General features: G+C 43.3%; 1 protein-coding gene across 1 annotated transcript in view; it reads right to left on the bottom strand.

Moving 5' to 3' along the window:
• DOCK11 (dedicator of cytokinesis 11) overlaps positions 1-15,802 on the bottom strand; it is a 197,898-nt gene that overhangs the window by 145,944 nt on the left and 36,152 nt on the right. Inside the window, exons 2-6 of the mRNA XM_065901242.1 lie at positions 10,818-10,934; positions 10,645-10,734; positions 9,745-9,827; positions 8,661-8,730; positions 7,685-7,780 (exon numbers count right to left, since the gene is read on the bottom strand). Of these exons, the coding sequence (XP_065757314.1) occupies positions 7,685-7,780; positions 8,661-8,730; positions 9,745-9,827; positions 10,645-10,734; positions 10,818-10,934 (456 nt within the window). The remainder of the gene's footprint in view (positions 1-7,684; positions 7,781-8,660; positions 8,731-9,744; positions 9,828-10,644; positions 10,735-10,817; positions 10,935-15,802) is intronic.

Genomic DNA, 15,802 nt, shown 5'->3' with positions numbered 1-15,802 from the left:
GCCCAAACCTTCCAATGGCTTCCCATCAAGGTTAGAATAAGACCCCAAATCCTTCCCCCATAGCCTGGGATGACGTGCTGGCTCTGGCCTTGGATTATCTCTTGGATTTTATTTCTAATTATGCTGCTCCAGCTGTACTGGCTTACCTGCTGTTCCTCAAACAAAAAACCTTCTTCAGGCCTTTGCACTTCATGTCCCCTTGGCCTGGAAGCCTCTTGCCCCACATACCCACAGCTTCTTTCAGGTCTTCACTTGACTTTTACCTCCTCCGAGAGGCCTTCTATGACTACCTGCCCTCACGGCGGCACCTTATTTTAGCGTTTTCATAGAATGATCACTATTCAAATATATCTTATTCATCTATCTATTTATTTATTTGCTGTCTGCCTCTTTTAAACCTCTTCTAAACCTCTTTTAAAGGTCCAAGTCTCATCCACTGCTGTAGCCCCAGTACCTGTAACAGCGCCTGGAAAGCAATAAAATTTTGCAAATGAACGAGGAATGAATGAATAATTCATTCTCCAGTACAGATTCTCCAGCGGTTTCATCGAATAGAAGGGTGTTCCTCTGTAACGCCCACATTCTTTTTCCTCCTCCGCACCTTTATTATTTTTCCTAGATGGTGAACACAGCTGAAAATCCCCCACCGTACTCAGTGAGAGGCATGGTTCCTGATGAGTGGCCCACTCAGACCACCCAGAAGAATAAAATAGAGAGTTAGCCAAAGGAGATAATTCTCTGGGAACAGGTCCTGCCAAGTCTCCTGAAGGCCCTGAGCTGTCTGGATGACAAGCTTTTGAACACTTACCATATGACCCTTTCTGGAGCAGGAACAAAGGCCTTTTGTCACTCGGTTGAATCAAAGATGGAAGGCCAGAAAGTTCGAGCACCTAGCATCCTCAAAACGAGGACAGCCTTTTATCATTTTATATAACAGATCTCAAAGGTGTTTACCTACGTGTGTCCCCTAGAGGGTAATTATTTACTGCTAAGTTCTATGAACCAGGAGCCCTGAGAAAGGATGGTCTGAAGGCTTTGGCAAAGTAGGTGGGCCAGGAGCAATGTAGAAATGGGGCGGGGGAAACTTACCTGACTCATGCCTCAGATGGAACAGGAAAAAAGAGGCAGCGAGGAAAAGGAGAAAGCCGGAGACACACTGGGTCTCAGAGCTGTTCGAAGCGAAGATGAAAGAAACAATGGGGAAGAAAACCCCACGACTTATCAGAAAATTGAACTGCAGTTAATTATACCAGAATGTCAGCAACGTCATCCTGCCGAATACCCCTACCAGTAGGTTGGCGACCTGATATATCACTCATCACTCTCCACTGTATCATATTACAGTCCTACCAAGTTTTCATATATTATATAGGTCTACTGTCTGGGAGACTGGTTAAAACTCAAATAGCTTTTCTTTGATAATTCTATCATATCTAAGCACTGGAGATGTTTTAACTATTTAGTTGAAGCAAAGTCTAAAAGGAGGGGTCTACAATCCACTCTTCTCATTAGAGAGAAATTATCTTTCTTAGAGCATGTCATGGCCCTGCTCAAATTTCCAATGACCCTCAGTTACCCACGTGGTAAGGCGCCCGTGCCTGACCTGGTATTCAAGGTGCTCTCACAGTCCTACTAATAATATAAAATAATAACGATCTGTGACATGTGTGGAGTGCCTACTACGTTACAGTTTCTGGCTAAGTGCTTTTCTCATATTACATCAGTGACTCCTCATAATGGCCTCGTGTGGTAATTACTGTTATCATCTCCATGTTACAGAGGAGAAACTGAGGCACGGGGCAATACCAAAGGACCAAATCGACTCCATCTCCCAAAACTACCCAACTTCACCTAACACACTTGTCCTGTACACACTGCCTGCCACACTCACCTCCTTTCTGATTCCCTTCCTTGGAGGCCCCACCTCCTTCAAGAAGCCTTCTCTGGCCCCAGATCACAGTGATCTGGACTCATATAGCACTGGGTCTCTGTACCACCTTGAAACAATACATTATTATTGTGTGTCTCATCTCCCCAAACAGGTTTAAACCCTACGTGTTACACCTCTCTTTCTCTCTGCCCTCCACAGTGCCAACACCTTGTACTAATAAGGTATTCAAGATATACTTGGTGATGATGAACTCATTGATTCCTAATATTGTCTGACACATAAGAAGCCCCTAATAAATGGTTTTAAACAGTCACCAACGAATGAGGGAAAAGTAAACAAACAAAAAAAACAAATTAGGGCTTCCCTGGTGGCGCAGTGGTTGAGAGTCCGCCTGCCGATGCAGGGGACACGGGTTCGTGCCCCGGTCCGGGAAGATCCCACATGCCGCGGAGCGGTTAGGCCCGTGAGGCATGGCCGCTGAGCCTGCGCGTCCGGAGCCTGTGCTCCGCAAGGGGAGCGGCCACAACAGTGAGAGGCCCGCGTACCGCAAAAACAAAAAACAAAAAAAAACAAATTAGTGAGAAATCCCTTACCCGGTAAAATGAGTGTAATCCGTTTGTTAGCTGTGAGAGACGGACTAGCAGACTTGAGCATACAGTGTATTAATATATCAAAAATAAAAGATTTCCTCTTCTCTTTGTTCCAGTAAACATAGTGACCTTGGCCTCCCAGCAATTATTTTAATATCAGCTGTGTTTTCTTAGGTAAAATCCTCTTTTGATTTGTTGTTCTCCCGCTGCAGAAGGCCAAAAACCCTCCCATAACAGTCAAAGAATAAGTGAGAACTTTTAGACTCTGGATATATAACAAATGGCTCTGTTTTGTGCAAAGAAGAAAAAAGAAAGAAAGAGAGAGAAAGAAAGAGAAAAGAGGGAAAGAAAGAAAGGAAGGAGGGAGGGAAGGGAGGGAAGGGAGGGAAGGGAGGGAGGGAGGGAGGGAGGGAGGGAAGGAGGGCACCAGAAGTGAGTCATACATCAAGCAGTTGAACTCGCAACCCTGATAACATACCCAGACACTTCAATGTTTATTTAATTGCTACGAACGGGGAGGAGGGAGCTTGAGAAATGTGACCAAATTGAGCCAAGAAGATGCATAAAGGTGGGTGTCCCAATGGGTTGGCCAAGAATCTATAGCAGATTTTTTTTAAATGAAAAACCACCGTCAAGATCAGATTCTTCCTTATTCCATACGTCATTATACCCCTTAGGAAAAACAGTTCTAAATACCATGCATGGGAAGGTCATGTCCAATATCAGAGCTATCTAGTCCACACTAAATTCCTTCACGGATATGGAGAGAAGCTGAGAAAAGCAGAGGTCTCTAGCGGCTACTAGGGAAAGAGAGCATGGAGGTCTCTGTTAGGACTGGAGTTTCTGCCTGAGAGATCGTTTATTCTCTATGCTATCTAAAACTTCTCTCCAAAACTTTCCCAGGAGCTGAAGAGTGGCAGTGGGGCGTGTTCTCATTATCTAGAAGGTACAAATTGGGGAAATTAATCACCTATGACAAGGCCTGTCTTGTTTTAACATGAACACCGAGAACAAAGCAATTATGAGCTGAGCAAGGTGGTCACCGTGCCCAGACAACCAACAGAGCTTCTGCGAGAGCTGCGTGTGGCCAACAGCCGCCTCCGTGAAAGGACATGCTCGGGCACTGAGAACTGTGACTTGGAGAGTGACACACATCATTAGCAGCTCTCCTGTAGCCTGGGTTCCTCACGGCTAGTTCTCAGCCAATAATGGGGAAGCTCAGCAAGCACTTCTGGGAAAATAATGACAACTGCAGAAAATGGTGCAGACTATATCTAAACTGACCTAGCTGGTGGAAAGGTGTATACTGGGGAAAATACAAAGGTTTATTCCATAAATACGGGGTCTTCCAATCTTCCACTATGAAGAACTCAGCTTAGTTTCTTCACCGGCCCCTTCTCCCTAGAGCCCGTCACCATCGACTTGAATGTTCTTGCAAAACTGTCTGGCAGCTAGTTAGGGAGGCTGAACTTTCTAAAGCGGCCCATATACAAATTACTTGGGCTACATTATTCACATCGCATCACAGGTCACGTGGTTGCTTTCTCAAAAGAACTTATAAAGTAGGAGTCTTCTGATTTCCTTTTATCTACTGGACGTTGTGGAGTCTTTTCTAACCCTCTTTCCTCCATTTTTTTTCTTTCTAACCTCTCATGATTCTCTCTCTTCCTTCCTGCCTATTAGATTGCCTTATTTCTGAGAGTCAAAAGGGCCAGGAAAAGGACTCGGACTTGTTGATAAAAAACAGTGTAAAGTGGTCATGCATGATTTCAAACTTTCCAAAGGACTGATTCTAAAAGACACCAAGCTACCCTGCTTTAATCCTGTCGTCCCCAGAAGGATCTGCAGGCCGGTGTCAAACCACAGCGCATCCAAGAAGTGCAGATAAAATAGGAGGGAAGACGCATGGCTCCCGTAGGCTGTTACTTGCCATTGAGTCATGATTAATACCCAGATCCTTCTGCTGTAGCTTCCCGGTTAGTCTGCTGTGTATTTGCAGGGGCCGTCAACACTTGAATTTCCTAATAGAAACGGTTCTTTGCTCTCAACTCTGCGAGCTCTAGCCCTGTGGCGCTCATCGCTGAAGCCAGCAAAGCTTGTCATCAGTGTGGGCTGGAGTTCCTTGCAGGCAGGGGACTCTGGATACACCAAAGGTAAAACTGCTTCACTTCAAAGATGTACACGGCAGAAACAGATATGCAGAATTTTTCCTTTCAGAATGTCTCCTGAACTTTGCAGCCCTTTACTGCAGTTCTTCCGTCTATGCCTGAGCCAATCCAGGCCTGAAGCAGGAAGAATGTGTACGATCCCCCATCCTGCACCGGGCACCCAGGGATACAAGCCTGAGGCCTCCAGTGCACCTCAGTTCATGGGCCTGGATTTCTGCTTTGGTCCTCGCTCCAACCTCCAGCCTGACAACGACGGAACTGCCACCCATGCCCAATCCTCCCCCTGCCCTGCTCCATACTCACACGCCCTCTGTTTACATAGGGAGAGAGGGCACAGTAAACACTGCAAGTTTCCGCGAATTTCAACGATGCTAAACTAAATAAGAGTTCAAACACAGTTCTTATAGGAAAAAAAATATCTTGGCAAAATCCCTGACGCCTTTAACTGAATCTGGCTGGACCTTCTGGAGGTGAAACCAGAAGAACATGGGGTGTATTTCCAGCTCCCAGAAATCCAAAATGGAGAGCCACAATCCATAATAAAGAATAGCTGGGATAAATGAGATCCATAACCAGAGACAATTCCCAAAGCTCATTAACGGCCTTTATATTTCTAATTATTCCTCACACATTTTTTTTTAAAGAACTGTGTAGCACAGACGACCAAATTGGCTTACCCTTCTTCTCCTTCCTCTGCCTACTGTTTGGTAGAGGTTTTAAAAGAAATAAGTGTTTTTATGTTATGTGAATTATATGTCACTTAAAAAAAAGAAGAAAGAAGCGGCCAAAATATGAACAGCTGGGGATAGAAAAGAGGAAAAGCAAAGAGCCTAGCTCAGCAGCAGCACAGCAACAATTAGCTGGAAACAAGCAGCAGCTGTCCCCTTCAGCCGGGCCACGTGGTCACCAGGTTGCTTCGGACACCCCCCCACCCCCCCACCCCCACCCCACCCCACCCCACCCCAGCCCTGCTTCATGAATTTATGGTTCCTGCCTGGCCTTTGTAAGCAGTGGGGTTTGCAATCTCAGGGGTAGACAATACAAAAGCTAAACAATCTATCTTTGACTAACTGATTGAATTGCTTTTCTATTTCTGTTGTAACAAATTACCACAAACTTAGAGGCAGAAAACAACATAAATGTATTAGCTTACAGTTCCGGAGGTTAGAAGTCTGACATGGATCTCACTGGGCTAAAATCAAGGTTAGAGCAGAGCTGTGCTCCTTCCCGGAGGCTCTAGGGGAGAATCCACTTCCTTGCCTTTTCCAGCTTCCATTTCTTGGCCCTTTCTCCAGCTTCAAAGCCAGTAACACAGCATCTCTCTCTGACCCTGCTTCTGCCCTCACATCTCCTTCCCCAACTCTCCTCTTCTGCTTCTGTCTTCCAGTTTAAAAGGACCATGATGGGCTTCCCTGGTGCCGCAGTGGTGAGAGTCCGCCTGCCGATGCAGGGGACGCGGGTTCGTGCCCCGGTCCGGGAAGATCCCACGTGCCGCGGAGCAGCTAGGCCCGTGAGCCATGGCCGCTGAGCCTGCGCGTCCGGAGCCTGTGCTCCGCAGCGGGAGAGGCCGCAACAGTGAGAGACCCGCGTACCGCAAAAAAAAAAAAAAAAAAAAAAAGGACCATGATGATTACATTGGATAATCCAGGCTAACCTCCCTACCAGCTGATTAGTGATTTTAACTCCCCTTTGCCATGTAAGGGAACATTTACAGATTGCACTTCGGAACCCGGTAACTCTGATAGGTAATACGATAAACGCCTGAGTCTCACTCACTCAGCTAGGAAGCATCAACAGTGTGCTGATTAAGATCAGAGGCTCAGGCATCAGCCCTCCTCCCCCGGTTCAAATCCCACCTCTGAAAACTCGAAGCTATACGACCTTGGGTTAATCACTGAATTTCTTTGTGCCTCACTTTCCACCTTTGTCAACCAAGAATAATAATAATACCTGTGTCTTAGGGCTGCCATGAGGATTAAAAGAGATACAGAATATGAAACATTCAGCATGGTGCCTGGCACACAGTAAGTCATCAGTAAGTGGATTTTCTTATCCTCACCACGTGCCAAGGCCCAGGCTTAGGTGCAAGAGACACATAGGAAGCATCCTACCACTTGGATTCATTATTTTCAGGGCTTGAAAATGAAAGTGAGAACAGGACATGACCACTAAATGGAAAGCAGCAGGCAAAATATTAAATTAAGATAAAATTTGAGTCTCCCTTTGGTAGACAACCATGGTTTCTGCTTGCAGGCTGTGTGAAAGATAGAATGACCTTTAATACTTAATGGAAGTGTGAATCATCCTTGGCAAACCACATGACGTTCTACTGAATATCTGGAAGGACAGTTATATTTGGTATCAGAGAATAATTCGGTTTTCTGCTCAGAATCTTCAAGTAGCTTGTTAGTTTTACCTTCGGATTTTAATGGCTCTCCACAGCCTCCCGAACAAAAGCCAACCTCATGTCCGAGGCACTCAAGGCCACGCACAAACCCCCGTACACAAACTCGCTATTCTGGCCAGACTACAGAAGTCTCTAGTTCTGACAGCACTAAGGTACCGCTTGGTATAGTAGTTAATTTGGTATGTTTCTTATCTAGTCTGGAGGCTTTTGGAGGCCAGGGATCCCATCTTAGCAAGCCATATGTTCCCCACAGTGAACAGCGTATAATAAGCACCTAATTAATATCTGCTAAAGAAAGAAAGTACCCTATTTGTCTACTCATTTACATTCATTTTCACACAGGAACCTTTGATGCCTTTTTTGTTTCAAAGCTATTGTCTTCATTCAACTGACAGCCTCCTTTTTAAACATCCTGATTCAGAAGGTAATAATTACATTTCTTTAAAAAGGTGTACGAGTTCTTAAATTCCATACATTTGTGAGAATCCTCTCACTGAAGATTTTTTTTTTTTTTTTTTTTTTGCTAGGGCTCCTTGTAAGAAAGTTTGAAAAAGAAATATTGTTTCCAGACAGGCTAGTCACGGCAATATCCTTAAAATGATGAAATAATATAATAACTACTTCTTACCTTCATGGTAACCGTGATGGTGCTATTTACATTGGCTTTATGCAACCAGCCTTGTTTTATCACACCGCCCTTCTGAGAACATAAAGATGAGGAATCCTGAAATAGAGCGAAAACCATCAGTAAAAACAGCAGCTGGCTTGGCATCTAATCAAACAGTTGGGGGGCACGAACTAGGCCCTGCCTCACTTTCCAAAGCATAAAGTTCCCCCTACCCCCACCCCCCCCACCGTGAAGATGCCTGATGAAACTTGAAATTGTTAACTACAGGATGAAAGGCTCTGTGCCGTGCACACAGTAGGCACTCAGTATTTACTGGATCGTATGGACTGTGTTCTGGGAGAGTTTTCTGCATTACATAAACAGTCAAACTGCACCTCAAAATGTCACAGACATCCGGGCCATCTGTCCCAAGAGGGATCTATCAGGCAGGACAGTCCAGATGAATCACCATGCCACATACCCAGTGCGGGAAAAGCAACTCTACAAGCGCGTCCCACAGGTGGGAAAACATGTTTTATACACACATCACAGCCCATTTCACTTGATTTTTCCTAAGCTCCATTTGGAAATGCAACAATTAAAAAAAAATTTTTTTTTTTTTTTTTTGCGGTACGTCGGCCTCTCACTGCTGTGGCCTCTCCCGTTGCGGAGCACAGGCTCCGGACGCGCAGGCTCAGCGGCCGTGGCTCATGGGCCCAGCCGCTTCGCGGCATGTGGGATCTTCCCGGACGGGGGCATGAAACCGCGTCCCCTGCGGACCGGGGCATGAACCCGCGTCCCCTGCATCGGCAGGCGGACTCTCAACCACTGCGCCACCAGGGAAGCCCCCTAAAAAAAAAAAATTTTTAAAGACACTCGTCAGCTTGAAAGCTGGCCCCGGATCATTCAAAAACAATTCTTTCCCTCATCTTTTCTCAGGGAAATCTCTCAGCAGAAGTGATCTTGAAGAAACCAGCGCAGTTGCCCCCATCTTTACCTCATCCTTCTCACAGTCCTCATCAATCTCAAATACATGATTGGGAATCTTTTCCGGTCGCAGAGATTTGCTGAAAATACAAGAGAGTTGTCTTAGACACTAAGCAGGACCAAAAAAAAAAAAAAAAAAGCAAGATGAGTAGACTTCTCTCTTTCACAACCACGGAAACGCCAAGACATAAGAAGGAGAAATTGTTTTCTCCTTTCCGAAGTCAGATTCTCCCCTATGACTAAACTTGCATTACCTTTTGTAAAAGGACTCCCACACGTGCAGCCAGCAGCAAAGACGTAACTAAGCCCAAACGGCAGAAATTGCAAGGAATGTGTGCCAGAGCTGTCACTGGTGGTGGGACCTTATCTTTCCCAGGCCTAAAAGCAACATCAGGTCATTCTGGCTCTTCCGTCTGTTTGCTGTATGACCCTGGACTGAGCATCTTAGGACTCAGCTTTACAGGACATCTTCAAGACTCAGTTTTCTCGTCTGGGAAAGTGCCTTGAAAACTACAAAAGGCTACACCAAGTCTTATTTCTCCAAAACATCTCCCGTACGATATCCTGTGAGGTTAATAGTATTACGGATGAGAAAGGGGAGAAAAGTGAGGGTTCAAGTGACTGAGTGACTAGCCCAAGGTCATCCAGCTAGGAAGTGGTAGAAATAAGATTTGAACCCTGACAGTCTGGATCTTGGGCCGGGGCGCTCACGGCTGCCCTTCAACGCAACTCAAAGAGATGTACTTTTGTCGAGAGATGTCTGGGGCCTTCAACCTGAGCCAAATGTCTTCTAGCTTCTTCACTGACAGCACTAGAAAATGCTCACTACATTATCCAGAATCAAAGAAAGATGATTTTATGGTCAATATAGATGTACCAAAGCCAAAAAGTGAACTCGTCCATCTTGGAAAAAATGTCAATGAGCAAAGCTAAAATATATCCAATTACCCAAAATACATTTACCAGACATGCTGGGTGTTTTGAGGTTTTGCTTTATTATATGTTATAATTGAGAAGCTTCACAAATGGTTTGAAAAAAGGTAAAATGTTTAATAACTCTCCTCTTGAAAGTTTCCCTTAAATTCTAAACTTACCATGGCAACATTCGAAAGTCCCCAGAGAAGTCTTCATACTTGTAGTTTACCACATGCCAATCTGTGCTATAAGTTTTAATACACTGAAAGAAAATAAGAATCTTTAATTTGAAATGTAGGAAAAGTACATGTATATCTGCTTTTTTTATGTCGGGTAATAGGCTGACAGACTTTTAAAAATCATTTGGGGAATGCTGGTACTGGGCTCTTCCCTTGGGGATTAACCGTGTCTTCCTAAACCAGTTGGTGGCAATAAATACCAATTCACATGTTCTCTTGGACACTCTGACTCCAAGTCCAAAGAGTATTCAAATAAAAAAAAAAAAGACTAAGAGGACTTCCCTGGTGGTCCAGTGGTTAAGACTTCGCGCTCCCAATGCAGGGGGCCTGGGTTCGATCCCTGATCAGGGAACTAGATCCCACATGCCACAACTAAGAGCGTGCATGCTGCAACCACAGATCCCGCATGCCGCAAGAAAGATCCTGCATGCCAGCAACTAAGACCCGGCGCAGCCACATAAATAAATCAATAAATAAAAGTAAACAATGTCCTTTGCCTTCTTAAAAAAAAACAAAAAAAAGACTACGAATACAAGCTACTTGTGAAAGTATTTAAATTGTATCCTCTATATCACATCATATAGACTTGTTATGTAGGTCAGTTAAGTTCTAGTAATTTTATTTTCCATTTACACTAAAGAAAGAGTATTTTATTTATTTTAATTTTTAAATTAATTTTATTGGAGTACGGTTGCTTTACCGTGTTGTGTTAGCCTCCACTGCATAACAAAATGAATCAGCCATACACATACAGATATCCCCAGGAAAGAGTATTTTAAATACAGTATATTTAAAATGAGTGAATGATGAATTTTCTTCTGTGGCCCTTGAGCCTCTTACCTCTTTGACAAACAAACTCTGGGCCCTCTTCTCACCATCTTCTGGTACAGTGGACTGCACCGTTCTGCGTTGACGACTTATCACCGAGATCTAGAAGACAAAGAACATCCTCGCTCTATGAACGGCCTTGAAAAATGCAGTTTTGTTCTTTAAAGAAGTGCTTGTGAACTCACAGATATATCTTCCATTGGAAACATAAGCAGATCTCGGAGGGGGTCGCTGTAAATCTGGGTTTTTCTTTGGGTGATAACATTCTCATAGTCCAAGGGCTCCACAACTTTGGTCTTTTCCTTAATGAGAGACGAAAAGAAAGTTAATACTGTCAAACTCACGAGGGAGTAGTTCCTCCTCGTCATGTGTCAAAGATACATTATTTCACCAAAGAAGGGATTACTGATACTCAGCAATTAAAGGAGACACTTTTATGAGGGAAATATTCTCCATAGTTAGACCCGCACACCAAATACATACATACAAACACAGATCTCTCTGCTAAACACAAGAGTTCAGGAGAGACAGCCCTGTACTCTGCTTATCCTCCCAACAATTTATTGAATTTAAGGCAAAACAAAAAGTGGCATATATGGAAGCCTGTCAGTTGATATTTACTGAGTATGCACTATTCACTGGGTAACTAAAGGGGAGAAAAGTAGCAACATTCCTGTGCCTACTTGGTACCAGGCACGCTGTCCAAAGGATATCTCAAGTTTCCAAATAGCTGGGGCAGGCATGGGTACTGGAGATGCTTGATCCAATGGGCAGGGCATGAAAGGATGAGGTTCCAGGTGGCAAAGTCAGGGGATCCCTGTGGGACTTCCAGGTGACCCGGCCATTGATAGTAGGGCCACAGCCCGAGGCCAAGGTTACAAGGAGCAGGGTTAGTGACCCTGAGAAATCCAGGATGTGACTGATTTAATAAGAGTGATAACAGCATTTACTGAGCCTTTTCTAGATACCAGGCACCGTGCCAAGTGCTTTCTCTACATTTTTTCGCATAAGACTCATAATAACCCTACGAAATAGATTAAATCTTTGTTCCCATTTTACGGATGAAGAAATCCTGGACTCAGAACAGGTTACGTAACTTGCCCACCTTCAGAGCTGGAATTCAAACCTGATTCTGTGACTCCAAAGCTCTGTTCTTTCCACCTCATATAGCCTTTCCTCCCCTGAGAAATACAGCAAGATACTAAAGTTCAAGGTACTGAACTTGGAATAGGATCCCATCACCTACCTTCCTATCATCTATTCCTTCACTGAATTTACCCTGATCTGATACACTGTCTATTTTACGGCTCTGCCTGTTTAAGGGCAGGGATTTCCCTTCATCTGTTCACCACTATAACCCTAGCACCTAGAACAGTACCTGGCACTCAGTAGACAACCAGTCATTAGTGTTGAATGAACTTGGAGATACTCAGATTCTACCAGAGCCATGTCTCAACACACTACTGTAAACCCAGGCGGGTATATATTATTGATTTCTAGTAATAACGTTTTACTTAAATTATTTTTCTTAATAATTTTATAATGAAAACTGTATAAAGAAAACTTGAATTCAAGATACATTAAAACTTAGCAGCATAATGGAATAGGGGTTATATTTGTATTTGTGTACATAGTATTTGAGGCAGTCTCCAGTATGCTGTATCCAAACCATCCTTTGAGAACCGTTTTTATACATGGTCACAGCTATATCGCAGTTCCATATCTGAAGGGCGTCACAGAGTTTCCTCTGTAAGATTAGTTAGTGAGAGTAAACCACTCTAACGAATGAGAATCAGTGTTCAACAAGTCTAAAAGATCCTAACAAAAACAGTATAGAGGTGCCTCAAGAAGTTAAAACTAGAACTACCATATGATCCAGCAATCCCACTTCTGGGTACATACCTGAAGGAAAAGAAATCATTATCTCCAAGAGATATCTGCACTCCCATGTTCACTGCAGCATTATTTACCACAGCCAAAACACGGAAACAGCCTAGGTATCCATCAAGAGAGGAATGGATTTTTAAAACGTGACGTGTACATATATACAATGAAATACTGTTCAGTCATAGAGAAGAAGGAATTCCACTGCTTGCGACAACATGAATAAATCTTGAAGGCATTATGCTAAGTGAAATAAGCCAGACAAAGACAAATACAGTATGGTATCACTTATACGTAGAATCTAAAAAAAAGTAGAATGGTGGTTGCCAAGGGCAGCGGGGTGAGGGAAAACGGGGAGATGTTGGTCAAAGGGTACAAACTTTCAGTTATAAGTTGAGTGAGTTCTGAGGATCTAATGTACAGCACGGTGACTATGGCTAACAATACTGTATTACATACTTGAAATTTGCTAAGAGAGTATATCTTAAGCATTCTCACACACACAAAAAAGGTAACCATGTGAGGTGACAGATGTGTTAATTAATTCCGATTGTGGTAATCATTTCCCAAGGTATACGTATATTAAATCGCTGTACGTTCTAAATATATACTTTCATTTTTCAATTATATCTCAATAAATCTGGGGGAAAAAGATCCTAACAAAGATATATTTCATTTCAAGTCTTAAATTTGGATTTATTGACCCATGAGATCAAATGAAGCAGATCATCCCTATCACGTCTACGGATACCCGTGCAAAACAAGTTGAAATAAAAGAAAAAAAACTCCTCTATTTTGTGAACTCAGAGATTTTTCTGATAGGAACATTTGACCCCCTTGTCCCATATCTACCATGTTTCGTGGACCCAAGTGAAAGGACACTGTGACTGGAGCTTGAGCCCTAACACTTAGAGTCTGTGATCAATTTCTCAGAGAAGTTAAGTGAATAAAGCCCCATCTAAGAAGGCAAGCCTGGGAGATTGGGACTGACACATATACACTACTACGTATAAAACAGATAACTAATGAGAACCTGCTGTATAGCACAGGGAAGTCTACTTCACTTTGCTGTACAGTAGAAACTAACAACGCTGTAAAACAACTACCTCGATTTAAAAAAAAAAAAAAAGGCAAGCCTTAGAAACTGAATTTCAAAGTTTTGCTTTCGGTGCCAACTATCTTCCCAATACAGATTGCAAAAACAGTCCTCCAATTTCATTGTTTAACCTGTTGAATTAGCATCTGTTAATCTTCTCTGCACAATAATTTCACAGGCACCTGCTCCAAGTAACTTTGAAAAAGAAAATCCTCCTTCAGCTTTCTAACCTAGTTGTCAAATTACTATGCTAAAGGATACGTCAAAATGAATCACTTGTTGAAATGTACAGTATATGCCTTCTAAAAATGAAACTTCCAGCTCTCCCTGTGTTTCAAAGGCCACATATTCATGTTACAGAAAACGAGGTTTCATTTTTCATAGAAAACTGATTCAACTAAGCATTCTCGGTCTTCACTCCTACTCCTTTGTCAGGGGTAGCTCAACTGCAGAAGAAGCTGGGGTGGCTATTCTGGGTCCCACAAATCTTCCCCTAGAAGATCTAGGCCTGTGAATCAGGCTTCATTTTTACAAAAAGAAAAAGAGAAGGATTAAGGGCCCCCTCCCATCCCCCAGCTGCCTCCAATCCCCATTTGTTTCTCCAGCCCTCTCCCCGGAATTAAAAGCACAATTCGAGCTGTCAGGATTCAGCTGTAACTCTGTTGGCATCAGAGACAAGGGAAACCTTTGACTTTTGGAATGACCATGACTTAATGGCAGCTCTGCCCGGCGGTCTAGAACATAACCCTTATCTAACTTTCCTATTCGGATTTATGATTTGATTATCAGACTTACAGGGTTACCCGAAATAAAGCTTCCATCACACACAAAAAGGGTCTTTCTCTCAGGTTTGGGCACTGCCCTCCTGCCAGTTCGTGCACTGATTGGCCTGAAAAGGTGCTTCTTCCTAACGCAAGAAAACTGTGTTATAATAATCAGTAGTTTAGGACTTCCCTGGTGGCACAGTGGTTAAGAATCCGCCTGGCAATACAGGAGACACGGGTTCGAGCCCTGGTGCGGGAAGATCCCACATGCCACGGAACAACTAAGCCCACGAGCCACAGCTACTGAGCCTGCGCTCTACAGCCCGCGAGCCACAACTACTGAGCCCATGTGCCTAGAGCCTGTGCTCCGCAACAAGAGAAGCCACCGCAATGAGAAGCACGCGCACCGCAACGAAGAGTAGGCCCCGCTCGCCGCAACTAGAGAAAGCCCACGCACAGCAACGAAGACCCAATGCAGCCAAAAATAAATTTATTTAAAAAAATAATAATAATCAGTAGTTCATAAACACCCAAATAATAGCAAGGTCCCACTGCGTCCTTCTGTAAGTTCTGTAGCAGCGTTAAGTAAAAGGCAAAAGCATTTATATAATCTGGAGAGAAGCGAGCATATGTTTCAGTCTTCTCTTCCTAAGTAGTGACAGGAAAACCGTCAGCCTAAATTTGGAACCTACTCAGTTTTCACCACGCAGGGGGAAAAGAAAAAAAGGTTTGCCTTTGAAAGTTCTCATTCACTGATTCCTGAGCTCTCTTGAAATAACTTGCTGCTCATATTATTAGGGTTTTGGTGGTTGTTTCACTCCAAGATGACTCTGCAGCCTTTAAGAAAACACTTTCAATATATGTTCTACCCGTTTCTTAACCAAAACGCATCAAATAGACAAGGATAATACTATCATTTCAACTTCGTACATGAAGAAACTGGCTCGGAGCTTAGGATCAGCTATCTACATCTAGCGGTAGAATCAGGATTCAAATCCAAGTCTTCCAACTACTGAGCCTTTTTCTGTTCTTAAGTGTCTCCCGAACTCGACTTACTCATGGTACAATCTTCAAGATTTCTGCCACAACTTCTGCACTATCATATACTTCATATTTTTCTTCAAATCAAATCTCTCTTTCATTGAAATACATTTATTGAAACAGTAAGCTTTATATTAGCCCCCCAAAGGAAAATAAGTCAATATTTTCCTAATCCCCAAAAAATAAAGTTTTAAATGTCAACCTTTGTGCCATGGTTCAGGACACAGTACACTCTTCCAGACTCAGGCCACTCGGACCAAATCTAAATAGACTTCCACGTGTAAACCCTCAAATTGTGAAGAAATGCACAATTCCGCAAATGGAGATAACTTTCTGATGTCTAACATAGAGTGAAAGGACAGAGACTGAAAAAGGGAACTCATCA

Source organism: Phocoena phocoena, chromosome X (assembly GCF_963924675.1).
Source record: "Phocoena phocoena chromosome X, mPhoPho1.1, whole genome shotgun sequence".
NCBI classification, from domain to species: Eukaryota; Metazoa; Chordata; class Mammalia; order Artiodactyla; family Phocoenidae; genus Phocoena; species Phocoena phocoena.
Note: the sequence above shows the minus strand (reverse complement) of the source record. Positions and strands in the feature narration are given on the sequence as shown.